This window comes from Abrus precatorius, unplaced genomic scaffold, assembly GCF_003935025.1.
Source record: "Abrus precatorius isolate BTA unplaced genomic scaffold, Abrus_2018 Scaffold6, whole genome shotgun sequence".
Lineage (NCBI taxonomy): Eukaryota > Viridiplantae > Streptophyta > Magnoliopsida > Fabales > Fabaceae > Abrus > Abrus precatorius.
This window is the reverse complement of record NW_020874406.1, coordinates 16,288,203-16,315,603: the sequence shown is the minus strand read 5'-3', so window position 1 is coordinate 16,315,603 and position 27,401 is coordinate 16,288,203. Positions and strand designations below refer to the sequence as shown.

The 27,401-nt window shown below is 29.4% G+C and overlaps 3 protein-coding genes across 5 annotated transcripts; 1 reads left to right on the top strand and 2 right to left on the bottom strand.

Annotated features, from left to right (window-relative positions):
* Positions 1-1,225: 1,225 nt before the first annotated feature.
* LOC113869306 (nodulation protein H-like) lies at positions 1,226-4,967 on the bottom strand. Of its 2 annotated transcripts, none has more exons than XM_027505569.1 (6): positions 4,538-4,965; positions 3,706-3,941; positions 3,372-3,630; positions 2,124-2,303; positions 1,900-2,055; positions 1,226-1,670 (listed from the first exon to the last, which is right to left on the bottom strand). In XM_027505569.1, exons 1-6 carry the CDS (start codon positions 4,565-4,567, stop codon positions 1,503-1,505), a joined length of 1,029 nt encoding a protein of 342 aa, XP_027361370.1. In that variant the 5' UTR covers positions 4,568-4,965; the 3' UTR covers positions 1,226-1,502. The 2 variants fall into 2 exon arrangements, with proteins under 2 accessions (XP_027361370.1, XP_027361371.1); XM_027505570.1 differs by having other exon boundaries at positions 1,272-1,667; positions 4,538-4,967.
* A 9,139-nt stretch (positions 4,968-14,106) lies between these two features.
* Positions 14,107-16,987, top strand: LOC113870262 (patatin-like protein 3). The gene is made up of 7 exons (XM_027506854.1): positions 14,107-14,241; positions 14,505-14,692; positions 14,865-15,051; positions 15,194-15,358; positions 15,683-15,982; positions 16,670-16,845; positions 16,924-16,987. The coding sequence occupies exons 1-7, from the start codon at positions 14,107-14,109 to the stop codon at positions 16,985-16,987; spliced, it is 1,215 nt and encodes a 404-aa protein (XP_027362655.1).
* Positions 16,988-20,270: 3,283 nt separating this feature from the next.
* Positions 20,271-26,902, bottom strand: LOC113868671 (methionine aminopeptidase 1D, chloroplastic/mitochondrial). Of its 2 annotated transcripts, XM_027504476.1 has the most exons (11): positions 26,710-26,902; positions 26,532-26,601; positions 25,914-26,142; positions 25,602-25,763; positions 25,481-25,522; positions 25,042-25,113; positions 23,639-23,718; positions 22,440-22,537; positions 22,077-22,124; positions 21,490-21,559; positions 20,333-20,802 (listed from the first exon to the last, which is right to left on the bottom strand). In XM_027504476.1, the coding sequence occupies exons 1-11, from the start codon at positions 26,831-26,833 to the stop codon at positions 20,757-20,759; spliced, it is 1,041 nt and encodes a 346-aa protein (XP_027360277.1). In that variant the 5' UTR covers positions 26,834-26,902; the 3' UTR covers positions 20,333-20,756. The 2 variants fall into 2 exon arrangements, with proteins under 2 accessions (XP_027360276.1, XP_027360277.1); XM_027504475.1 differs by lacking the exon at positions 21,490-21,559 and having other exon boundaries at positions 20,271-20,802; positions 26,710-26,887.
* Between the last annotated feature and the right edge of the window lie 499 nt (positions 26,903-27,401).

The following is a 27,401-nucleotide window of genomic DNA, read 5'->3' as shown; positions in this document are numbered from 1 at the left end:
AACTATTTTTTAAAAACATTTGTAAAGGTTATTGAAACTTGATTTAATAATATACCGTTCATATTCGTAGATTCCTAAAAAAAATATTTCTTTTTACATCGTTAATCTTATTTAAATTTAAAAAAGGTTAATATTAATTTTAATGTAAATCGATCATAAGTGGCTATGAAATTGCAATTACAATACTCACTATATGCATACAATTTTCATATATCTATTTAGTACAATGTTTCGCGTTTTACTTTTTTATGTTTATTTTTAATGTTTGTTGTTTCACTGCTCTGCGGACAGTGGGTCTCTCCTTAGGATTTTCACTTAGAAAAGTAAACTTTCCAACTAGATTGCAACTTGGAGGTGAATATTTTCCAGCGTCATGGTTAATAGATTTTGTGCTGTAGTTGCAACTTGCTTTTGCTGTTAATGCAGCTTTTTGCCGTAGGCACATCGAATACCAATGTAATGTAGCCTCACTTTTGTGGAGGCTACAACTGAATTTATTTTAAGCTTCACTTTACTTCCGCTCGTGTTTTATTATTGTCGCTTTAATTTAAACAGTGTCAGTAAATGATTTTTAAATTTGTAAAATAATAAAAAGATGCACTGAGACTCCTTTGGCAAGTAACTCACCTGAACCTTTTTTATTATAAAATCCTGCTAATGAATATAGTTAAGGTACACGTTAGAGAATTGATAATAAAAATAGTGGGGAAAACTATAAAGGGTAACCAAGATCCGTATTGGGTTGCTTAGAGGCCCACACATAGCTCTTACCTCCTCCTTTGTGGGAGAGTGAATCTCCCCAACGTTGTAGGATACTAGGATCCTATGTAGTATTGCATCTTTGTTTGGGAGCATTATTGCTGGGCCTTGTTTGTTGTTTTGGGCTTCTCTGGACTGCCAGTTCAAAAATAACTCATACTGTTGGAAAAAAATTTCTTTAATTTTTGATGCACCGTGACCATAAGAAGAAGCTAAGACAATTACTCGGTAGCCATATTGTTCAATTGTTTTCTGGCAGGCGCAAGTAATTACCGTGAAGTATTCAAGAACATATTTTAATCAATTAGGAGACAGATAAATATATATAAACAACAAAAAGTTATTTCAAGACAGAAATTTTACTTCTGTATATTTTACAAAACCTACTTCATTACCTTAAAACGTTTTTCCTTATAGTTATCTAAAACTATGGGTTAAAAACAAACAAAATCACAGAAGAGTAAAACAAATGCTCAACTTTACTTAAATTAATTAGCTGGTAGTGACATATACATGATCGCTAAGGAAATAAAAATAAAAGGGACTACAAACGAAAAAAAGGCATTCATTTCATCAATGGTGTTAGTTGATTAGGAGAGAAATCAATGCACTAGAACACCGAGAAAGTGTTCAAGAACCAAAACCAAAATCAAAACCAAAACTTTCAAACTCAGGCTTTCCTGAAGTAAAAGATCAGTGAAGTTGGTATTTACACCTTCTCCAACAGTTAGAAGAGAATACACCTAGTAGTCAGCTTCAAGGAAACTCTCATAAACGGTTCCTTTCAGCGTCTTGTTAACGTCATCCCAGTTCTGAATGTGATCTGACAATGGTCCTCTATGTATCTTAACCTGACGGCTCGTTAACTCCATCTGTGGCAATCCTAAAAACTCTTGCACTTCTTTTAGCTTCTGCATGAAACACAAACAGTGAATCCAATAATGAAATCAAAAGTGAAAAACTAAGAACTTTACCCTTAAAAGTGAGTGCATGAAGATTGAGTTGGACTTGAATATGTGTTAATAAAATTAAAGTTTCTTCCGATATTATCATATTTTGCAACAGCAATGCAGCTAAACTCAATATGAAACTTTCTTGCAACCTTTTAAATGATTTAGGAGTTTATGCTAAGGCCCTTACAGTGTGATTTCTCATAAGATCCTCGTAGTACAAGATCATATGCCGGGTGCTGTTGAAGTATTCTAAAGCCTTTGCAGCTCTCATCTCCATATCCTTCAAGTCGTCCAGCAATGATGTTGAATTTATGAAGGGCTTGTATTTTGAAAGAATATCAGCCTGAAAGAAACCAAACGTGAGCTTCATTCCATGACTATAGAAATCAATGGAGAGACGGATGAAGAGACCTCTTCTGGTGAGTGTACATGAGACTTGTGTGTTCCATTCAATAGCTTAGCATAACGATCATAGGAATTGGCTAGAATTGATACCATCCTGCGGAGTAAATTTCTCCGGAAAAGAAATATGACAGAAACTCTTCTACGGTTGAAGTATTCTGCTATTTCCTTATGGTGTTCCATTAACCCCTGCATAATCCAGACAATGTATTGATTCTTCTGTAACTAGCTCATAATACTAAGTCAGATCAACCATCAACATAAACTTTATGGAAGTAAACAGAGTGATAGAGAGAGGGGAGAAAGAGTAGGTAAATGAGAGGTATACAGCATATGTCGAATTCCATCAATTTAATAGGCAAAGAGAATTCCAGTCCAGAATCCTATCACTAAAGGTGACTACTTCAACATTTGTTTCCTGATCCCAAAGGTACTGCAGAAGTTCATTTTAAGCACAAGATGACTATATGTCAAAGAAATAAGTAAAGCAAAACCAATCTGTCAGACCGGCATCTTTGAATTTTAGAACTTATGATACATAACTGCTATATCTTAACCCTAAATATTCTTAATACTATTTCTTGAAACTACCAAAATTCTTGGGAGAGACATAGGAGAATGTAACACTGACACTTTGTTTGGAAGTTTGGAGATTGAGGGAAGGAAGGAAATATTTTGAAGAGTAAAGGAGATTGCAGACAGACTAAACATCTCCTATGTTTGGATGTTAATTTTACTACAACCCCTGGAAATTTTAAAATTTCATGTGAGAGCTGTTTTGGAGTGCTTATAAAATTCCCTTACTCCTTCCCCTCCATTTTTATTAACTCCAAAATCACTGCCAAATGAATCCCCCTTCTCTGTCTTTTATTCCTCAAACATAGATAACAAAAGCATAAGCTCAAGTGAACTTGATATTCAGACTTTAGGCGTTAAGTTTAAACTGACAACAAGGTAGTACACTACATAGTATTTTGTGATTGGCATGTGATACTCTAATGTAGATTTGAGGTGAGGGGGGAAAAACTTTGGAATGGTTTTGTGAAAACTCTAGATAAACTTAAAGGCTAATACATGTTCATCTGCAGAAACTAACACACACAACAGCATAAACCTACCAAATCACTATAATCAACCCAAGATTCGTAACAGTCTCTTCAGAAAAAAAAGCCACAACTAGATTAGCAATAATTCCAGTGAATGTGTGGGAGTGTTGAGTACACTACTCTAAAAAGCTTTAACAAATCGAACTTGTACCTGATTAAGCATCCACTTCAAGCCAGTTGCAGCAGAGCACTCATTCTTGGAAGCACTATTGAACCAGTCCAAATTGTAAACTTTATCTAAAGTCTGTAACATTGAAGAAACATTTTGCCTTCTCTCTCTAATGCTAAATATCTCCCCATTTGAGCTTACATTAACGTGGCTATTCAAAAGGGTCTCGAACCACCCACTACCTGATCTCTGATTTGACAATATGGCAAAGAATAGTACAGGATTATGAGCACACTCGTTCCTGGCAAAGAGCAAAGCAATCAATTAGTGGCTAATTAAAGCCAACAGCTAATGATTACCATAAACTTCCCATTACCTGCTAAAGGATGTTGGTTTGGGATAATGTAGTAGGTGAGGAGTATTCACTAGTTTCTGTCTAGTCTGAGAAGGCTTGTTAATGACTTTCACGTCCACAAATGTAGTACTTGCTTGGGTGCTTATCTGCTTTAGACATACAGAGAAGATAAAAATGCCACAAACCATTGAAAACATTACTACTGCTGTCCTTAACAACATTGGTGATTTCTTTGGAGGCTTTATAACAAGAATATCCTGCGATCACATGTGAGGAGAAAGTTACTAGAATGCCAGTAACGAGACAACTTTCATTGCAAGGAAGGAAGTCAAAATCGGTAAACTCATACAGCCTTCCCCTTCCCCAAATTCCAGAAATAGGACATTCACATTAACAAATTATCAAATTGGTGTTAAACCTAATACCAAATATATAGATTTTTTCCCAAAAAAAAAAAAAGAAAAAGAAAAAAATGTTAATCCGGGCTTTATTCTAAATTGAAATTAAAAAAAAAACACAACAAAAGAAAAAAATATAAAGGCATGAAGGCTAGACCATTAAAGGGTTCGAATAATGAGCCCCAAATTCAGATAATAATAACCCAGATCGAAACATGCAAATCGTTTAAAGGGTTCATCTTTAAACCCATATCAGAGTTAAAGCACCAAAATTTGAGGACAAAGTACCGATAAACCCTCAAAATCAACTTTTTTTTAAGTAAAAGAACGAAAATCCCTTAAATATGAAACAAAGTTGAAACGTTTCAGCAAAATATTACAGAGTAGCAGCTTAGAATAATTGCAAAATAAGGGAAGCACATTGTCTCAGATAACAAATAGGAAGTAGGAAGTACCTTGTAGACGAAACACATGTCTTCTACCATTGCTGTTCTAGAGAGGGAGAGAAAGAGAGAGAGAGAGGAAGAGGGAGAGCGAGAGCGAGAGGTGAGAAAAAGGGGTCAGCTTTTGGAGCTTGAACACCTGAGAGCGCCAACCCCAGATGGTATTCAAAGCCCTAAAGCCAACCCAATCCAAACTCCAAATGAGACGAACAATACGAGAAGAACAACACCACCAACAAGAACAGAGTGCTCTCTTCCCTATGCTCCTTGTCTTGTTACTTGTTTCTTCTCTTTTCTCAAAATATACTTTTACTTAACCTTCTTCTTTTTTGTTTGTTTTTTACTAATATTGTTATTGTTGTTAAGATGAAACTAATTTGCCGCGTGTAACGGCGATTTTTGTAATCTGCAAATGCAGGGTGGAGACCCACAAAGCAAAACGAGGCGTGTGATGGAGAGGAGTGACAAAAATAAAAGAAAGGAAAAAAGCTACTCCTACTTGCTTACTTGGACCAGATCTTTTGACTTTGCCTTAGTGACAATGATTTCTTAACCAATTTTAGATAAAGTTATTTGTTTCCCCATTCAATCTTTAGCTTTGGATTCTAACTTTGTTGGTGTTTTGATCAAAATTATATTATTTAAACAATTATTTTTCAAAAGAATATTAAAAAATAAATTACTTGTAAATGATGAATTTTGACAATTTAATAGTTGACATGGTTAAAAATATGTTAAGCCCATGTAATTCTTTGCAAGACGTCACCTAGATTATCATTATTCTTGATAAAAAATAAAAAAAAAGGACTATACTTTTGTCATTATATAATTTTTTTGTTTATCTTTTATAAGAACTCGTAAATCATTAATTATTTTCAAAAATCATAGGAACCTAGTGATAAATAAGTGACAAATGAGTGAGAGGCTTAAGGCTTCGGAAAGGTAGTGACAGAGAATAGAGTAGATTAATGTAAAATAGTAAGAGTATGCTAATATCATTTTTTTTAACACAATTTTTATAATATATACTTTATAATTAGTTAAATTTTATTAAAATTATAAAGGTTACGCAAAGAAAATTTCTCATTTTTAAATTAATATTTTTTATATTTTATTAATTTTCAATAAATTTTAGCGTATTTTGAAAAATATAAGTATAGAAACTATTTTGTTAGCCTTCCTCAAATGGGAATTATCCTGTACTTACGTTACCATGTAGACGCTATTTTAGCGAAAATGCTTATAATATTAGAAATGAATAGAAAAAGACATTTAAAACTCAAGTTCGGTAGTTATTAGAAATGTCAATAACAATTACCACTAAAAGTAACACCATTTTCAATAGAGTTATAATAGTTTTACAAAAAAAACACACTCTAACAATTTTTATCCTTCCTTGTCAATATTTCTACATAAATATTTATAATAGAACGCAGAATAAAAATATAAAAGATTTTCTAAAACTAAAAGAGTCTCTTATATTCTAAAGACATTAGATATATTTTAACCTAGCTATTTAATATTTAGAAGTTTAAAAGAGAAGATGACAAATCTATAATAATGAATGCACGTAAGGAGTAAATGACGGATGTGGTCGAAAATACCCCACCCAACTGCACTGGTTGTGACTTGTCAGATTCCATGAATTATAAGCGTCTTATTATGGGGAAGAAGTGAACAGATGAAGAATTGGATATGAGAATGAGATAAACTAAGCTCTATAGTCTATATATGGCTATTGGCTTCATTCCTTAAAACGGAGACACACGTAACAAAGAGGTCATTGCATGATAGATACCCCACAAAAAGGACCTAAAATGTGACCACTAAGCTCTAACTCAGTGCCGTCGTTGGGAAGAGACGACTCATTTTGAAACTCATAATAACGTCAGATAGATAAAATTATGGACCAGTGGAAACGTGAGTAATTAACTTTTTATAGCAATAGGTTTTTTTACCGTGGTTATAAATAGATAAAATTTGATTTTTTAATTTTGTTCTCTAGCTCTTTTTTTTTTTTTTACTTTTATCTTTAAATTTTATTTTTTTAAGATAAAATTCAATTTTTCAATTCTGTTTTTAACTTTTTTTTTTATCTTTGAATTTTTTTTAAGTTAATTATTTCTCTTGACTCCATTACATAATGTAACATATATATACACTAGGCGACGATAAAATAATTTTAGCGCTGTTTATTTAATTAAATTTAAACTTTCTTGTTTAAAAAATAGTAAATTTTTTTTTTATGTTTATTTTCTCACTTCTTTCTCATCAACCTTAACTTTATCTCCTTCTCTCATAGTTCTTTTTTTTCTTTACACTTTTTTCTCTCATTTTTTCTAACAGTTCTCTCCTTTCTCTTAACTCACTAACTTTATCTCTTAGTTAATTTTGTAGAAATTAGAGAAAATTAAATATTAATTTCTTTTGGAACTATTTAACTAACAGAATTTTATTAACTAAAATTAAATAATAATTTATTTTTTTCTTGTTACATACTCACATATTATAACATTTTCATTGTTTCTTCCATTACTAGTTTAATATTATTTTTATTATTTGAACTTGTAAAATTTTATTGAGTTTCATTTTTGGAAAAATAAAAATGAGGTAAATGATTTCTAATGAAAAAGTTATTTAGCAATGAGCTTTTTCTATTAGATTCAAGGACTCATGTGTCTATTTTTAAATGTTTTAGTTGAACTTGTTTTTGTAGAGGGAGTAATGTATAAAACTTGATTTTAAATTTTAAAACTAGTTTAAAATTAATTTTAAAAAATTATAATTAGATTTTAAACAAAGTTAAATTAATTCTGTATCATATACATTGATCATCTCATTACATTTATTTTAAATAACATTAGCCTGTATAACCCTTGAATGCCTTCCTCATGTGCAATTCTCCTTAATGCGAATAGCGTGCTCTTATATGGTACAACACTAGGTTTCATTCCTTGCATTAAAAAGGGCAACAAACATAGTGTCTCACATGAACACTGATAAGTGATACTAAGGTAAAAAAAAAATCCTCTAATTCTATTGTCTCTTGTGGATGAGTGAGCTTCGGGAAGGAAAAAGAAAGGAAAAGGAAAACTTCACTATTTTTTAATAATTTTTTAAAAGAAGTTTAGGTTGAATAAAATAAACGGTGTTAAAATTATCTCAGTCACTTAGAATATCTCTATTAAGTTATGTAATACAGTTAATGAAAAGAATTAACTTGAGAAAAAAATTAAAGACAAAAATGAAAATGTTAAAGGATAAAATTAAATTTTATCTTAAAATTAAGAGATGGAAAGACTAATTTTATTCTAAAAATATATATTAAAAAATATTACATATTTTAAATTAATATGGAAGGTAAATATAATTTTTTTATAATTTTGAAACAATATATATTTTATTTTAATTTTTTAATATGTATTATTAGACACACATTCAGAAAATAATACACAATTGATTATTTTTTGATTATTTCTAAAACATGTTTGTTTATAAATTTTAACACTACATTTATTGATACTCATATTTTTAAGAAATAGTTTAATGTATTATTCTTTTTTCAGAATGATTACGGCTTATAAAGTTTTAATGTATTTTAAACTAGGTATTGCTTTTAAAAAGTTAAAAAATGTTTTTTTTTTTAATTTGCTTGCTTATAATGATTTTGTTTTTTTGCACTGAATAAAATAAAAAAATCTAATTTTTTATGGAAATTAAATAATATTATCTAGTAAAAAATTGTTCTTAAAATTGAAAACATTGAATGAATATTAATTTTGGTATAAATCTTTAATTTTTGTATGAATTTATTATTTTTTCAAAAAAAGAAAAATATAAAATCAAATATGTTTTATCTTTTGAAATATTACATGTATTTTAAAAATGTTACAATGAAAAATTAGATCAAAATAATGTTTTCCTTTTATAGAAAGAAGGGTGCAAAATTTAGAGGCATTTAACAATTACAAAAAAGATGAATTAATAATTAACAGCATTAAGTAAAGTAGAATTCCCATTCTTTTCCAGAAGAGATGTTCATAATGCGTTTTCATCATTAATCATTATATCCTTTTTGGAGAAAAGGCTTATTTAATAATCATAGATACTGCTCGCATGGCACAGCAAATCATACGCGTTGCACCAACTACGGTTAAATTGTTGGATTAGAAAGACTCAGTACTTGTGTTACAACTCAGTCAACTTTTAAAATAACATCAAAACATTTTTAATAAGTATATATTATATATATTAAGATTTTTTTATACTATAAAATTTTTACGCTCAATCTTTTATTTAACTTAAATTTAATGAATATTATATATATATATATATATAAATTATAAATTATAAGTGTTCAAAAATATACCTAAGTCATTTTAAATGGTTAAAATAAAAAAGTATAGTTTATAATTTAATTCAATCATCGTATTTAAAATTGAATTATAAACACATAATTTTATTATTTTTATTTTATTATCAAGTAAATTTTAATTTAAACTATAATTTATCAAATGTATATATATATATATATATATATATATATATATATTAAAAATAAGATAAATTTGATATATATTTTTTAACTTAAATTAGGTTATGACGATTAAATTCAACCATCGAAACCTTTTTAAAGATTTAATATTTTTTAAAATCACAACTATCCTCTAAAGATAAGGCAAAACTTTTTGAGCTAGCACTGTTATATATCATATTTAATTTAATAATTTATTTATTTAAATACAAAAATAGTTATCCAAATAAGTTATGTAATAATTTTAGACTATATTCATACTTTAATTAGTAAAACTTTATTTATGTATCAATCAGAATTTTTAAGTTATGTTTCTTAAAAAAACAAACAAAAATCCAAACCCTAAGATATCAATTCAAATAGGTTTACTTTAATATTATTCATAAATAAATTTAAACAGGGCTATAAATTTTATTTGTAATCAGCTTAATTTTTTTACTTTAAATTCAATTCGAAACAAATTGTGAGCACCCTTACTAGATTTTTTGAAAAATTACTCATAATCTGAGTGTTAATTAAATAAATTCAGCCTTATCATTTTTAACTGAGTTTAATTTGGTTTTAAATTGATTAATGACCGATCCAAAATTGAATTCATTTTTTATTTGGACGAAATATATATTTCAAATATTATGCATAATTTAATTATAAAATTAAGACATTTTAGTTAGTATGCTATCTGATAGTTTTGATAAAACTATATTGAACCCTAACAAACTAGGGTTTCACAAGATTTGAAGCGATTTTTTCAATCCTTTGAACGTAACTCTTACCCCCTTTGAGTTTGCATTTCTTTTTCTTTATAAATTTGGGAAAGTGTTATATATATATTTTTTAATGGCTATAATTTTTTTAATATCTAAAAAATTAAATAATATTTATATATTTTTAAATAAACAATTAATTCTATTATATATTAATATAAAATTAACAGTAATTATTTTACATGTAAGATTACAGAATGCTTTTTTAATTTACAAGCTAATGTAGAATTTTTTTTTGGCGCACCACTTAGAATGGGTCAATCGGGCCATTCTTTCCTTATAATGTGGATACATTTAAATAATCAATTTAAAGCCCAGTCCTTATCGCCTAACAAGTCGAACAGCCAAGCTTGTGGACTCTTTTCGTTGACCTTTATTATTCTGAACCTTCGGTCAAAGAGTAAAAACAATGCCAAGTTCGTAGTTTATGTAATTTTGACTTTAAAATAAAATGTTTTATAATCTTATTAAAATTATTAGATTTAAAAAATACATAAAATATTTTAAGGATGACCTTGTGCACATTCAAAGTCTACACGAGTTTAATATTTCCTATGATGCATCCGTTTGAATTAAAGTCGGGCAAAATTTTGAATCATTAAGTTTAATTAATTAAAACATATGCAAATATTTATTTGAATTGCACATTTTATTAAAAAAACAAAAAAAATTAAAATTTCAACTTTTAAACAAACAAACAGCCAAATCTTATAAAATGCCAACAACTCCTCAATTTTTTGAAAAAATGTCCCTTTCGTAATAATACCCTCCATTGGAATTACATAGTCACGATGACGTGACTTCGTTATCTTATGTTATTGAATATGTGAACGATGGCAATCGCAAATGTTTTTTTTTTAATCCTTGGAGTGAGTTAAATAAAACACTCTGCAGCTATCATGATTTGGCTATAAGAGGCCATAATTAATTATCCTTTATCTTAATTAGTTTCTTAATCAGATAAAAATATTTTTATATTAGTCTAAGTCTAAAAACTCTTATATTAACTTTTTATTTAATAATCAATCAGTAAAGTAATTAAATAAAAATTATAAATTAAATAAAAAACTTAAATTGAGTTATAAAAAAAATCAGTTTATTCTTAAATAGTCAAGTTTATAACACAAAACTGTTGATCTAACTTGTACAACTGCAACAAGCACCATCGTTGCTCTCGAATTTATTTAACCAATGTCTTCATATACATACATGCTGCGCATTATCTCTATGGAGTGTGAGGATTATCGTCCAAGACTGAATCAAAGAAAAAAAAAATTGAATCTTCATTATCGTAATGTAATGTAGGGATTTCATTAATCAAGTGGAATATCTACATGGTCACGTTGCAATATTATATGTGGGCACTTGTCACAGCATATGGTTGACATACACGATTGCACCCTCAAGGGTATTAACAATGTACTCTTTAATGCATTTTTATTATTAGTTAATTTTCTTAAAATTATAAAAGTATGATAAAAAAATATTAATTAGTTTAAGAATAAAAAAGTGAGATTTATATAATTTTATTAAATTTTAGCTAATAACCAAGTAGCTATAGTTAAGTTATAACAAATGCCAATAATTGGTGGAAGGGCAGGTTTTGCTCTACCTGCCTCTACTCTCGCTAAGAATCAGGGAAGGTTCAGGGTTTGATATGAGCAAGTGAGGATGAAAAAACTGAACACATTATCATTTCACACACTAATTTATTCTTAATTCAATTGATTATATTTTTAGTGTGTTATAATAATATTTTTCGTAAATAATTTTAAGTAATATTTTAAGGATGTATACTGTTTTTTTCATCTTGAATTAGGAGTGTTCAAAACTGAATTTAAATAATTTTAAATTATTAAACTGATAAAAATATAAAAAATGAACAAATTGTTAACAACAAAACCCCTAGTTAGTAAAAGTTACAATTTGTACTTGGGTTGGTTCAATTTTTAGTTTTTATGTGCAAATTAATAAAAAAAAAACTGAATCTTAAGCATACTAAACTAAAATTACTTTCCTTGCTATTTCTCAAATATACCATACCTTAAAAGTTGGTATATTGTTAAGATTGTTACCTTTGTGCATAAAATATGAATCTTAATTTTGAAATAAAAACATTCTTAAGAATGGTCTTAAACATGTAGTTTTCAGGAGTTATTTTTCTTTGTCGACTTTTTTCTGATTTAATATCTACTTTTTTATGATTAATTTTAAGTTAAGTTTTAATTTTTCATAATTTTTTTAATTTAAAGTTTTTTATCTCTTTTCAAATAGATAAAAATTAAATTATTTTTTTACGATGAAATTAAATAATTCTATTTTAAAATTAATTTAAATCGAAATACAGAAACACGTGATATTAAACTTAAAGTTAATGTTGAAAATGTCATCTTCTAGTAACACTCATAATTAAATTTAGCAGTGGGATATATATAAAAACAATATGACCGGTTAACTCTGGTTCCACAATTTTATATTTTATTTTTTATCAATTCTAGTTTCACATCGGTAGTTATGCTAATCAAACTACCTTATTATTTTTTATTTATGACTTTATATTTGACAGATAAGTGTATATATATATAATGCTTGTGTTAATTATACTCAACACTATTAAGCAATATAAAAATGAGCATAATTTATATCGGCATAATTTGATCTTAATCATATATTAAATATTTATTTTCATAGGAAAATTACAAATTTATTGTTGATAAGTAAATTTATAAATGAAAATTACAAATATTTTTTAAACTCACAAATGTATTAAAATCAGATTCTATACAAAGTAACGAATGAAAGGGTGATGCTTCTGAGCGAACAAGTCTGAATGGCCCGTTGACCCGGGCAATAAGATAAACAACCTTTTTTTTTTCAAATGATAACAAGTAGGGAAATTTGAAGAACTCGTATTTATTACAATTTTATTAAAAATGATTTATTTTTATTCTATGTGATACGTACATGGTTATTATGTTATTCTATAATTTCTCTATTAGTTGTTTTTGAATTTTTATTTATTTTCATATAAATTGTTTTTGTACTATTTGGGCATCTTTTTTTTTTTTCTTTCTTTAGCATCACCTTATACATGTATTATTTTTTCTCTCCCTCTTTCATTTTTATCTCTCTATTTCCTTTCAAGGGATCCCTTCAAGGAGCATACCATCTTTTTATACTAAAACAAAACAAGTAATGTTGAAATATTTTTTTGATGTTGGTGAGATTTCTGAAAGAGACATTTCTTGTTTATTACTACTACAAGCAATTTCAACAATAGTTTCCAGAGTTTTAGACGTTGTAAACTGAGGTGGAGATATTATAAATTAAGGGAGCATTCCACCATATAAGTTATAAGAAATATGTTTAATAACCAATGAAGCAACAACTAGCTGTGAATGGGTGTAATGGATAAGGTGTATATAATTGTATAATAGAAACACAGACTTCGTCTAGCTAGAGAGATGAGAAAGTTATCGGTTTTTTCATTTGGCTAAACTCTTAGGTTATGTTTGTACAAGAGAATTCAAAATTAATATAATTTATATATTTGAATAATAAAAAATAATTTTGAAATATTATTAAATTTTAATTAGATAATTTGTATATCAAATAAAAATAATTTTAATAATTTTTTTAAAAAGAATTTAAAAATCTTTCCATCATTCTTAAATTTTTTTTTATATATCTTTCATAACTACTCTCATACTTAACTTTTATTCTAAGCATCTCTCATTATTATTATTTTTAGTTTTTAAAATTTTCCATTCAAGCATAATCTTAAATCCCACGTCAACAACATTTTTCATCATTAATTTGATGCTAATTGTTTTTTTTTTCATCAATATTAATTATTATTATCAACATTTTAACTAGTCTTATTATGGTTTCACATAAATATATAAGTTTTTCTAGAATAAACTGATCTGGATAATATTATGGCCCAATGATTATTAAACTGAAAAACGAAGTTATACAAAAAAAAAAAAATTTGAAGTAAAACCTAGTAAATGACGAAGTTTTTTAATTGCCACTATCCCATGGCTTGCGTGAAATATATGTATTCAATTAAACACCATTTGTCTGGTTTTAATTTTTATTAGGTTATAGCTCAATTTTTTTGGTTATAATCAAAATCAACACCGAAATGCTAGACAAGATACAGCACTGAAAATTATATATAGTATACGTATAGTCTTGTGGGTGCCTCTGCCTCCATCCATATATACTCATCCCTTGATAATCATTTTAATTTGTTGATTTTAATTAGTTTTCATTCAGCAATGGAAAATCCACCTGCTTCTGGAATTCTGGCTCCAATACATGATGATTTAATTACGGTTCTTAGCATTGATGGTGGGGGCATTCGAGGAATCATTCCTGGTGTTATTCTTGCCTACCTTGAGTCTCAACTTCAGGTTGATGTATATGCAAGCAAAAATTGCACTCAGCACTCACATATTCTTAAAATGGATTCTAATGATTTTATTTCAGTTATTTAAACGTTTGAAAATTGAAATATTATGCGATACTGTATATAATTATTTTTATTTATCATTTAACTTTTATCTCTTTTTGTACATATTTATGTTTAAAATATACCCAAAAAGTAATAAATGGGACAACTTAAAGTTATTTAAAAAACATTTATTCTAATGATTTTGGAGGTGTATGTTTGTAGGAGTTAGATGGTGAGGATGCAAGGCTTGTAGATTACTTTGATGTAATTGCGGGGACAAGTACAGGGGGTCTCGTTGCTTCCATGTTAGCAGCTCCCAGTCCAAAGGCCAAAAATCGCCCTTTATTTGCTGCTAATGAAATTGTGCCGTTTTACCTACAAAACTCTTCACAAATATTTCCCCAGTCAAGGTCTATAATATATTACGTACTAATAATACTATCGTCACATAGCCCATATATATATATAAATATGATTACTATGCTTTTTATACACATTTCTTATGTGTAGTGCAAGTATCTAGAACTAACCAATTACATGGTATGTGTGTATCTTTTGGTTACTCTTGAATTTCACGCGCAGGGGATTATTAGCTCCTGTCATAAACATAGGGAAAGCTTTGATAGGACCTAAGTATGACGGGAAGTATCTCCATGAGGCGATTAGAAAGAGGTTAGGGGACACCATGTTACACCAAACCTTGACCAACGTTGTTATTCCGACGTTTGACATCAAGAATCTTCAACCTACCATCTTTTCCTCGTATCAGGTAGGTCATTAATTCTTTTATAGAGGTCTTAACTTCTTTTTTTATTATTATTATTCGATCTATATGGAATCATGATGATTAAGAAAATTTTTCTACGCTTGTGACTGGTCATTAAAATTGTTAATTTAATCATCTTATGCAGATAGCAATGGAACCAGCTTTAGATGTACCACTGTCAGATATTTGCATAGCCACTTCGGCTGCTCCAACTTATCTTCCGGGTCATTATTTTACAAAACAAGACGAACAAGGGAAAGTGATAAAAGAATTCAACCTTGTTGATGGTGGCGTGGCTGCTAATAATCCGGTAAGCTTCTTGACACAAGCTACTAAATTATAATTGAATAAATATTTAATTTAGTTCCTCAAATTATAGCATCAATTATTTTAATCTCTAATTTTACACAATTCTCAATTTAATTTTTAATGTTATACAATCATTTAGTCAATTTCTTTTATATAAAATGATAACAAAAAGGGACTAAAATAATTTTTTTAAAATATCAAAAATTAAAGATTAAATTAATCGATGTTTACAATTTTAAAGATTAAAATGAGTATTTATTAAATTTGTAATTTATAGTCAACCATTTGATTGGCATCAAGACTCAATTTGCGTCTTCATCTGCAGACTTTGGTTGCAATAAGAGAAGTGACCAAGCAACTCATAAGGAACCCAAATAGGAGCAGTGTTAGCCCTCTGGACTATGATCGTTTTCTGGTTCTCTCTTTAGGTACAGGAACAAACAGAAGCGAACACAAATACGACGCTAAGATGGTGTCCAAATGGGGAATTTTCAGTTGGCTATACAACTCTGGATCAACTCCTATTATAGATTGTTTCAGTGAAGCAAGCACTGATATGGTTGACTACCACAACTGTGTGGTTTTTAGTGCGCTTCAGTCTGAAGATAACTATTTTCGAATTCAAGTAAGTTACCTTAATTATAATACTACTTTGGCACAATTTTCTTTAAATTTCGTGGCAGTACAAAATGAAATTAACCTAAAAAATATGATCACGAATAAAATCAATTATTGAATTGCTGGTATATAGTTGTTCTAAAAAAGTTGCAATTTAATTCTTTGTAGTTAAAGAACTCTTGATGTAGGGAATCTTGATGTAGCCAAGATTAGTGCTTGCATAACCATGTGGGCATTTTCTAAATCGATGACTGGTGTTTTTTTATGAAAAGAATTGCAACAAATGAACACCAGCAATAACAGTATTCATTTAACGCTTTTTTTTTTTATTACATTAGATATTCATCATATTTATCATTGAAAAAAGATATCGGTACAATAAATGTTTACATTTTTTAATAAATTAAAGAGAAATGAAAAAAATAAAAGAGAGAATGAAGAGTAAAAATGAGTGATATATATGATTGAAAAATTAATATAAATTTATTGTTGCAAAAATTTGTTATACAAATAGTATAACTCTTTATCATTAATCTCCCTTTTATTTCTCTCTCAAGAAATGGAGTATCTACTAAATATTTTCATTATATAAAGAACAACTAAATTGAAGGCATGTACAGCTTTTTTTGTGTGGTTCTATTTAATAATTGTGGTAATTAAATTGTTAAAAACATAAAATGGTTGCTTCCAACAGGATGATACATTAAAGGGAGATTTAGCATCTGTGGATGTAGCTACTAAAGAGAATTTGGATAATCTGGTAAAAGTGGGCGAGCAATTACTGAAGAAAACAGTTACACGAGTGAATTTAGACACAGGTCTATATGAACCAGTTCCGGATAGAGGCACCAATGAGGAAGAACTAAAAAGGTTATATTTATTATCTATTTACTTTATTCAGTAGCAGTTTAGCAAGGTAAAACTCCTCTAATTGACTTATTCTTGCAGGTTTGCAAAATCACTCTCAGACGTAAGAAAGCTGAGAAAATCAAATTCACAAGATGGGAAATAAACGTTATAAAATTTAAAAATACGAGGAATTGTATTTTATATATGAAAAATAATTTTTTCACACTAATATAAATTTAAAAATATTTACATTCAATGTAAACTTTTTACTTAATTTATATTTAACCGTCAGTAAAATAATAAATTATAACTTATTAAATATAAATTAAATTAAAGATTAAATTGAATATAAATTTTTTAAACTTATATTAGTGTGAAAAAATCTTCCTCTTTTTATATATATATATATATATATATATATATATATATATAAAGTTGTATTATTTCGTTGAAATAAGAAGTTACCTAGTTTTACATTGAAAAGTTATTTTGTTTCATGTAAGTTGAAAATTTGTCTTAATTCAAAGTAAGGGATGTAATGTTTTGTGTAAATAAGTAAATAAAAGGATATATCTTACGTGAAAAGATAGTAAAATACTAATCAAATGTGTATAATTAAAGTAATATGTTTGAGTATAAAATCATAAGTTAAAACAAAAGTGAGTCTTTCACATAAGATAGCAAGTGAAAAAAAAAGGTTAGAATAGATATTAATGTATGTTTAGATAATATGAAAATAGGGAGAGAGAGAAAAAATAATAGAAGGGAAGATGAAAAATTCTTTGTTTGGATGTTATGGAGGAAGGGAGAAGACGAATATCTTTTCGTGAGTCTCATAAGAAAGAAAAACCTCTCATTTTGGGGAGAAATGAATAGGAAAAGAATAGTTAAGGGAAAATGATTTTTGTTTTTAAATTTTATTTTAATTTTAAAAATATAAAAATTATAAAAGATATTAAGGAAAAATATTATAATAAAAATTAAATATTAGAATAATTTATTTTTTTTATAAATATATTTAATATAATTTTTAATCTTTTTTACTCATGTATATAAATAAGTATAAATAATTTTTTTAAAAATTTTTTCCTCTTATTTCAAATTATCTAAATATTAAGTATTTTTTCTCTCTATTTTTATTCTTTTCTCCATTATTTTTGTATTTTATCTTTCATTTAAACAAGGTCTAAGTATTTATAAAAATAATTATTCTCTGTGCATAATATATTCAATTCTCATTTTATTTTTTGAAATTATTGACAATCATTTACTTTTATTTTTTTTACACATGAGATAATTAAAAAAAATCATTTTTAAAAGGTATTATTATCATAGCTTTAGTTTTAGAAGTACAAAATATATCTTCTTAGATTCTAGATAAAAATCAAACCTTTTTTGTACTCAAATTTTATTATTAATAGAGGTGAATTACATCTAAAATAATATTATCATACCATTTAAGTATTAAGGGTTGCTTAAAAGTATTAATTAGGATTTCTCATGATGCTTTTGTATCTCAAAAGAATGGTGTTCTTGTAAGTAATACTCTAATATATATATATATATATATATATATATATATATAGAGAGAGAGAGAGAGAGAGAGAGAGAGAGAAGTATTAATTGAGTTGAATTGTTATGTGTACTTACTATAATCGTTTAAGCACAAAAGTGCATGTTGGCAATGTATCAAAAATGTTAAAAGTTATCTAGTAGAAGAGTATTAACGTAATAATTAAAGCTTGAGATCACAACTAAATATAAAATAAACATAGATAATGGTTTATTTGAGGTGAGTAGATGATCAGTAGTTGATGTGAAGTTTATAACTGTGGTTGATTATAGTAAGGTGATTTAATTGGTTCAAGTATTTGACTTTGCATAAAAATTTAATTAAAAGTAATTTTTATCATGTGAATCTATTTTTTGTATTTATTTTTCCATAAAGTCCATAAAGAAATATTTAATATTCTTGAAAAATATATATTCACTTGTATATTTAATTTATTGTTTGGTATATATATTTCTACTGTTGTGATCTATACTATTTGTAACCCTTTGGAATGCAATTAATTGTCACTCAGACTTTTTTTTTGTTTATTTTTTAAAAGAATTAGTTTTAATGTATTGACATTGTAAAAATTTTATATTTTCAACCAATTAAAAAACAATATAGATATAATTTTATATTAATTCTTACAAAAATAAATAATTCTTACTAGTATGTTTATGATTAGATGATTTTACACTGTCACTATATTTAAATTAAACTCTTTCCTAAATCAGCCTTTCTATTTATTCTAATCAAACCATTTACAGTCATTTTACACCTAACTAACATACATTCATTTATCTTCTAACCGATCTTGAGGTGTAACATCTACTTGTTTTTACTTTAATCTTGAAATATACCACTAGAAAACAAAACAAAAACGAAAGAGACATTTGATAGTTTTTAGTTTAAGGCCCATCATCGCCGCAATTGCTCAAACCACAATCTCTGTCTCTCTTTTTTTTTTTTTTACCAATAAGACCTCAAATCTTTTTTTCTGACAAAAGAAAAACCTCAAACTTTTGACTTTCCCAAGACCAAACACACTTTAGTACAATTGTTCTTCTCCGTGTTCCTTCGTTCCCTTCGCTATTCGTTTTCCCTTCAAGGCACGAACCACCACCATGCAATTTGGCATTTCCATTGTGCCTAGCCATTGCAATCCACTGTCAACTATATTGGCAATCACCAACTTGACTCCATGCGTCTGCGGTCTGTGAGTAAAGAGGTCTTCAATAGAGGATGCTCTACAGGGCAACAACTTCACCTTATAACTTTTATACATAACTAGCGTAAATATAATTTTGAGCACTCACCACCAAAATTGGTCACAGGAACTAAAGACTATATGCCGAACTGGCTATAGGAAGTTGGATGCTTTTGTGAACTGTTGCACCCATTCTCACTTTGTACACCTTAAAAGGCACCTTCTCCTCAATGCAAGTGTCTTAGTAACACCACCCTAACAGTTTTTTTTTCTTCTTGTCATTGAAGGAGAGAAATGTGAGAATTTGCTAGATTCACGATTCGAACCCTGATTATGGTGCTTACCTCTTGCTAACTCTCCCCACTGAATTATCACTACAAGCCACACGGAGCACAACCCTAACAGTTAAAGACTAAAAGGAAAAAAGAAAATCCATTTTCTTTGGGATTCAATAGAACCCAATCAACCTATGATTGGGGCAGTGCAACGGGCTACGCCTGAAATTTATGCACCACACCTGATGGCAGTCCCTGTAGCTCTTAAAAAATAAAAAAATGAAAAAATCGATAGCGGTCCTATGATAGTTGATGCTGATACACAGTGAACGCCGAGAGTGACTCACGTATTGCACCAATCATGTGCGCGAGTCTATAGCAAGTATTTCCTATCTGACAACGCCTCAACTGAATAAACTGCACTTCAAGCGAACAAAATTATATTTTCTGTCTATCCAAAATATAAACCTATGTACCTAAGTACTAATTATACACCCACAGCTATTCATTATCTAAAACCACACCCTACACCTTTTCTCCACTCCAGAAGAATAAAAAGAAATGAAAGAATATGCATCAAGTATTAACTGGAGCACGGAAGACAGTATAAATTATGTTACAAATACAATACAATAGGCAAAAGAAATAACATCAACAAAAATGAAAGAGTTCCTCCTTGTGGGACCCTCCAAGTTCCTGCAAAAGCTTCTTCATCAGGAACTGGAAGTAATCAAATCAATTGCACCTAAATAAAGTTTCTCCATGTGGGCTATCCACTAATTTAAACTTTTGCATCTGTTAGCATCGAGTCATAATCTCAGCCCCATCAGGGGTTATCAGAATGGTGTGTTCAAACTGTGCTGAAAGGCTTCCATCTTCCGTTACAACTGTCCAGTTGTCATTCCACATCACTGGATTGATGCTGCCCATAGTCAGCATTGGTTCTGTAAAATTTACCATGTGCAGGAAAGTTACACTTAGTGATATAACAAAACTTATCTAATATTTTTACACTTATGTAATTTAAAAGGATGTTATTATGTTCATGACTGACTCATAACAACGCATATATTACCATATTATGACATCTATTTCCACTGTACAGAACCCTTATCATCTTAGCTGGTTGAATAGAAATGAAATTTTACAGTTCAATTATACATAGCACCTCCAAATGTAATTGGCCTTAAAGTCAACTATGAGCCTTCATATTTGAAATTCATTCTCTATCACAATTTCTCTTATAAATCTTGTGATGAAACAAAATAGCTTAATGGAGTGGGTTAAAAATTTGGGATAGAAATCAATTTGTATGTGCTTGCAATAGAAACATCTGAGGTGGTTAAAAGTGGAATGTTGTGAGATCAATTTTGCTTTGGATCCATGATTTCTGGCCGCTTGTCCTATAACTATAATTTTTTCATCAGTATCTACATTCCCTACATTTCACTCACACCAAGAGTGAAAATTAAATTTAGTCATTTTCATTTTCTCTACCAATCCCTTAGGGAGTCAAACTCAAAAGCTTTCCAGCTCAATCCATTTTCACAGCCCTCTATTTCCTTCCACTTCAAAACATCTACCTTCTCCATAAGGCAGAGCCAAAACAGTAAGCAGCATTCAAATATTACCTATTGAAAGTTGAAATTTTATATGAATCACAAATGCCCCTTAGCTCCCTCCTCCCGAGTTGTTGTATTGCTGTGATAAATTGGTAAGTTAAACATACCTCATCTAATGAGATTCAAGAGCTATGATACATCAATACTCCAAAAACCAGGGTATACCCATTTCCTATTGTGTATCCATAAGCAGATACTTGTATCAGACAGCAGCTGCCATAGTTTGGCAATAAATGAAAATGTTCAACTACCATGTTTTTCAAGCTATGGAAGGAGGGCAATTTCAAGTGGGAATTTCAAGGGAGGGAGAAATGATGAATGATAACATTTTGCTAATTTTGAATTGTGATTTTAGGAATAAGTATGAATTATAAAATATTATTACATATTTCAATATTATGTTGAAAATTTTAGAATACCATGCAATGCCCATAATTTTTTTTAAATGTCGTACTGACATCATATCAGAATGATAATAGAACACGTTCCATGCAACATAATCAAGGGGCAAAGGCATACACAGTTTCTAACTCCACAAATGGAAAATCATAAGCATGAGAGCTCATAACAATCTGTATTGTACAAACTGAAATTACCGATCGTAAAGGTTTGATTTAGCATCATCCGTCCACCTTCATTGTTTCCTGAAGATAATAATAGTAATGGTTACAAAAAACAGTGATTAAATACAATGACAGATATATGAAACATTTTTAACATAAACACAAGAGTGACAATAAACAACCTTAGAAACACTAATAATCTCCTGACCAAACAAGTAGCTCAAAACTCAACTGCTAAATTAAGTCATATTTGCAGATAGCGGCAGAAGTTATGTGAAAGTTAACAGGGACACTCATCTGTTATTATTCTGTTTTGGCATACTGTTTTAGAGATGGAAGAAACATGAACATAAAATATAAGATTTATGAGTTAAATTGCTAAGACGGTTGTATTACTATAGTGAAGAATAACTGGATCAGCATGAAAAAGACGTCCAACTCCATGGCCAACAAACTGCCGGACAACACCATAACGATATTCATCTGCATGATCACTAGAGAAAGAAATTACATCAACTATGAATCATTATATAATCAGGAACCAAAATTAATTTGAATTACAGTCATAAAAAACAAGCCCATATTAATTTGAGTGACTGTTAAGGTAATTGCTTAGATACTGTTTTGTTTCCTTAAAATTATTTAAAGGAAACAAATTCAATCGTCACTTTGAAAGGAGACGTTAAGGCCCAGGGAGGAAAAGTTCCAGATGGATGCGCTTGAGGGAAACATGGGGAGAGTACACTCCTCCTCTCTTCTGGTTTTCTAATGCAGAGTTCACCTATGAAAAATGCTATAAATGAGATGGAGCAACTGTGAGTCTGAAGAGTGAACCCCATGAGACGATGAGGTTGATTATTGAAGGTCCCATGTGAGACATTGATGTTAGAAAAAAAACACAACTTATTCATAAAAATCATTTAGGTTAAATAGCATCACTATCATGAGAATACGAAAATTGGAGCTGAATGGGTCATCATCACATGGAAATTTTCCTTTATACTCTAAGGGTGTGCTAGGGAGTTAGGTTTTGGAGAAGAGGATAACTTTTTTATTTCTAATTAACATTCTCTAATTTCGTATCTTAAAAAAAAAACTATTAAATAATAGATTAATATAAACTTAATGTATTAATATTTTATTTACTTTAATATATAAATCTTTATGTTTGAAAAAAAATTGTCCTCCTCTCCCTTCTCTAAAATCCAATTCCCTAACACCTTAAAAGGAATATTCACAATGGTTAATATTTGATCTAATTTTAATTGTGAACATTTTCTATTAATACAATAGCATCCTTAAATAATTAACACTCTGGCAGGGATGATTATTTTTTAAATAAAGTTATAATTTGAGGGATAATTCAAATAAGCATATTATAGGAACTAAAAAAAATTAAGAATGGAAAAAGTAGCTCTGTGGAGCCTAAAATATTCAAGGCTGGTTATGCATAAAGTTAAGGGGCATAGTCTAAAGCAATGCAGCTATTAACTTATTGTTAATTATATATAATCTTATTGCCATAGGGTTTCTGTCATTATGCAGTACAGCAAAAATGAAGAAACGAGACATAACAGATGATAGAAACATCTTACTGAATTGTTTTGCCAATTTTTTTGAATTCCACTCCTGGTGCACATATTGATATTGCTTTATCCAGGCATTCTTTAGTTACCTGTAAGCACAAAACAAATGACAATATCTGAATTCACAACAAAAACAATACTTCACAAAAATCCGAGCCAAGTAAGAGACTTCTAGAACAGGACTTCAACCAGAAGCAAGGTAGTTAAAATCGGAATTTTACTTTAAATCGTAAAGGAGAGTGAAAATTCGTAAATCGAATCGCAAGATTTTATAAAATTTGTATATGTAATATAAGTTCATATTATTCATATAAAAATATTATAAATCAGGGGAAAAAACCTTTAAATTAGTAAAAGCACTTAAACAAAGTAACACTCACAAATCATAATCTATTCCATAAAAATGTAATGCATTGACGTGAGTAAAAAATAGACTAGAACAGAAAAGATGCAGGAACAGCAGTACTAGACTTGAGCTCAGAGCAGCACCCTGTTGGGTTTAGTTGTAGACTAGGGTGCACGCACTAGGAGAACTGTTGAATGTTGACAATGATGTTAGGGTTCAAAGCTGCTAGAGGCAAATTGGATTCAATAAAAAGGAGATATATGAAAGCAGCATCAGCTACGATAGAGTTTTTGTGAGGATTTTTAAAAATCGAAGTGAAATCGTGAAATCCCACAATTTGAGAGATTTTACGATTTAAATCAAAATTTTACTACAATTTTGCCCACAATTTAAATCAATAAGACTTCCAAAATTGTAAATCATAGGATTTTACAATTCAAATCAGGATTTTAACTACCTTGACTAGAAGCATAACAAAAATAGCAGTAATATTCAAATTCACTATGGCCAACAAAAGGTTAGATATGATGGATTTTACGGGGATATATCACTTATAAGAGTAAGTGGGATATTGCCATGAGACCCAATAATAACAGTAATATTCTTCGCCATGCATCCTGAACATTATTTCACCAATTAAAATAAAAAACTAAACATTATTACACCAATTATCAATGCCTAACGAATTTAGACCACTTCATTGTCAGTCCATTCTTTTAAGAATGAACACCAATGCAGAAAAACAATAAGCATTCTAGGCCAAGTAATAAAAAATTGAAATTCCTACCTAACCAGTAACACCATAGTTAAAGCAAGCAAATTTTATCCTGTTGGTTTTCACATGTCATTAATAGTGAATATAGATTTTCACCCCTAGGGAAAGAATACCCCTAGGGAAAGAATAGAAAGATTCTATGCCAAAAAATATAGAAAGAAAGAAATAATAGAAAAAGAACATCACAATAACAAACAGATTAAAGTGATGAATTAACAAGAGGGTGCCAAACTATGAAGATGCAAAAACAACAAAAACACATTCATTGTTGGCACAAAGACAAATTGGTACCTGAACTAGTTGCCTAGCCTCGTCATCAACATCTCCACAAAAGAAAGTTGCTGATGTATCACCATGACAGCCCTACAACTCACATCTTTACATTTTATTTGCCATATTAAAGCTTTGAAAAATGCAACTGCAAACAGACGGGCTGATAATATTGATACAGTACCAAGTTAAAAGTAATAATAATAAAACAGATTTAGGCGCATATAACAAAAATTCTTTGCTTCCATCATCTCCTACAATATAGCAGAGGGCATAAACCTTGTAAACACTAAACAGAGACATTGCTGATAAGATAATCAGGAATAGGATGGCTTAAGCAAACAAAATTTGTAAAGGGACCATGCAAAATACATCGTAAATGAAGTGTCATGGCTATTCTGTTCCCAACCCTAACAAAATCAGAATCCACACACAGAGAGAAACACAAAAAAAAACTTACATTTAGATAAACAGTAACATCAATGTTGATTATATCACCATCCTGCAAATAAAAGAATGCATCAACAATTTTATTTTCTTCCAGAGGATGTTTAATTTCAGAAGAACTTGTATAGGACCACCTCAAGTGCATGGGAATCTGGGATTCCATGGCAAATGCATTCATTTACAGAAGTGCAGACACTCTTAGGAAAACCACCATAGCCAAGTGGAGATGGATATGCACCATTATCAATTATCATTTGGTGAACTGCTTGGTCAATTTCATCTGTTGTTACGCCTGGCTGTCAAAAAAGGACATTATATCACTCACAAAGCATTAATAAATTGTTTTATTACATCATAAATTCATAGTAAGCAGCCAAGATTTTATGCAGAAAACATACAATTAGAGAATGTGCAATTGAATGGCAAAAAAGATGTAAAGAACTCACCTTGACTAAGGTGCCAGCATATTGAAGAACCTGTGCTGCAAGCCTTCCAGAAGCTCTCATACATTCTATCCCTTTCTCGTCATGCACTTCAGGTCCACTCACAATCCCTGCAGGACTCTTAGATTTTACATAAGAAGGCCTCAGTATATTCTTCGGCACCTGTCGACGTGGAGAAACTTTTCCAGGTCTCAGACGTTTACGGTTGCTGTTAGGCAATTCATCCAGATTTCTGCAAAGTCATCATCCAAAAGCTTAACCAAAAGACACACATTGGGAGATATACAGAGAGTGCATTTTGAAGAAATAACTCGGGCTTTTAGAAGTGACTTATGACTTTTTTTATAAGCTCTTTTTAACTCATTCCAATAACTTATACTTAACAAGAACATATTGAATGAACACTTGATTAATCTATTTATCAAACACACCTAAAGTCCCCTTATTCAGGAGTTTAAGCTAAATTAACTAGCGTCAGCTGCTACAACAAATAGCAATAGTAATTGAGAAAATGGAACTCTTTGAGAATATCAATTATATCACAGCAGAAACATAACTAGTCGCATTCGTTCTTTTTGCAGAAGACGTGAAGACGCAGAAACGGAACGTAGCGCAGTATACCTTCGATTAAATAAGAAATTGGTAAAGCCAGAAAGTGTTCGAGATAACTGCATCGAAACATGCTTGATTCCTGTCACGAGTGAATTAAATAAAAAAAAAAAAAAAAAAGGGAAACTTAGAAGATCGAAAATGAGAATGACTGGGAAGAAGAAGGAGGAGAAAGAGAGAAAAGAAGAACCAGGATTGTAACGGTAACGGAATAGTTGAGGAAGAGGTTGGTGGCTTGAGCAGCGTCGGAGATTCTCTCCAACGAAAGAGGACTTTAACCTCATTTGCAGTTGCCATGACACGCCACTCGCCATTCTTCTTCCTTTCTCCCTCTCCTTTTATCCGTTCGCCTTCGGGTATGCGTTTTCTTCCTTCTGTTTTCCTTCCTTTTAACATTTTTTTTTTCTGTTCTAAAACAGAAATATTAGGGCCCAGGCCCAAAAATGCTCAACACTGTCAAAACCAATCCCTTCGGAGACTGGCCCATTCATTCAAAATATGGAACCAAAGTTCGTCGGCCTTATGGAACGAAAGAAAAAAGACACTAGTTTCATTTTTCTATCTGTTTATTTTAAAAGATAACTCATAAATTACGAAATATAATTAACATCTTTGTTTATGTTATTTATATTTTGCCTTATGTCCAACCATGTTCCTTAATCCCAATTAAAAAATAGTTTTTAAAATTAAATGATAATAATAATATAAAGAATATTTAAACTAAAAGGTTCTTATCAATTTAATGATTAACAAAATTAGAATATATTAAAAATTACAATAAAAGTGAATTTATTTAAAATTTTAATAAAGAATAAGTTTAAATTTTTAATTAATATCTTTAAAACACCATTCAATATTTCTCAAACTTAAATTTTTACTAAT

Coding starts and splice junctions, on each gene's coding strand:
- LOC113869306 (XM_027505569.1), bottom strand. CDS start 4,567: ATGGTAGAAGACATGTGTTTCGTCTACAAG. Junction 3,942..4,537: donor ACATGTGTTTCGTCTACAAG/GTACTTCCTACT, acceptor ATGTGATCGCAG/GATATTCTTGTTATAAAGCC. Junction 2,304..3,371: donor TGAAGTGGATGCTTAATCAG/GTACAAGTTCGA, acceptor TGGATTATGCAG/GGGTTAATGGAACACCATAA.
- LOC113870262 (XM_027506854.1), top strand. CDS start 14,107: ATGGAAAATCCACCTGCTTCTGGAATTCTGGCTCCAATACATGATGAT. Junction 15,052..15,193: donor CCATCTTTTCCTCGTATCAG/GTAGGTCATTAA, acceptor CATCTTATGCAG/ATAGCAATGGAACCAGCTTT. Junction 15,983..16,669: donor ATAACTATTTTCGAATTCAA/GTAAGTTACCTT, acceptor TGCTTCCAACAG/GATGATACATTAAAGGGAGA.
- LOC113868671 (XM_027504475.1), bottom strand. CDS start 26,833: ATGGCGAGTGGCGTGTCATGGCAACTGCAAATGAGGTTAAAGTCCTCT. Junction 26,602..26,709: donor CCGTTACCGTTACAATCCTG/GTTCTTCTTTTC, acceptor CACTCGTGACAG/GAATCAAGCATGTTTCGATG. Junction 22,538..23,638: donor AAAATTGGCAAAACAATTCA/GTAAGATGTTTC, acceptor TTCTTTCTCTAG/TGATCATGCAGATGAATATC.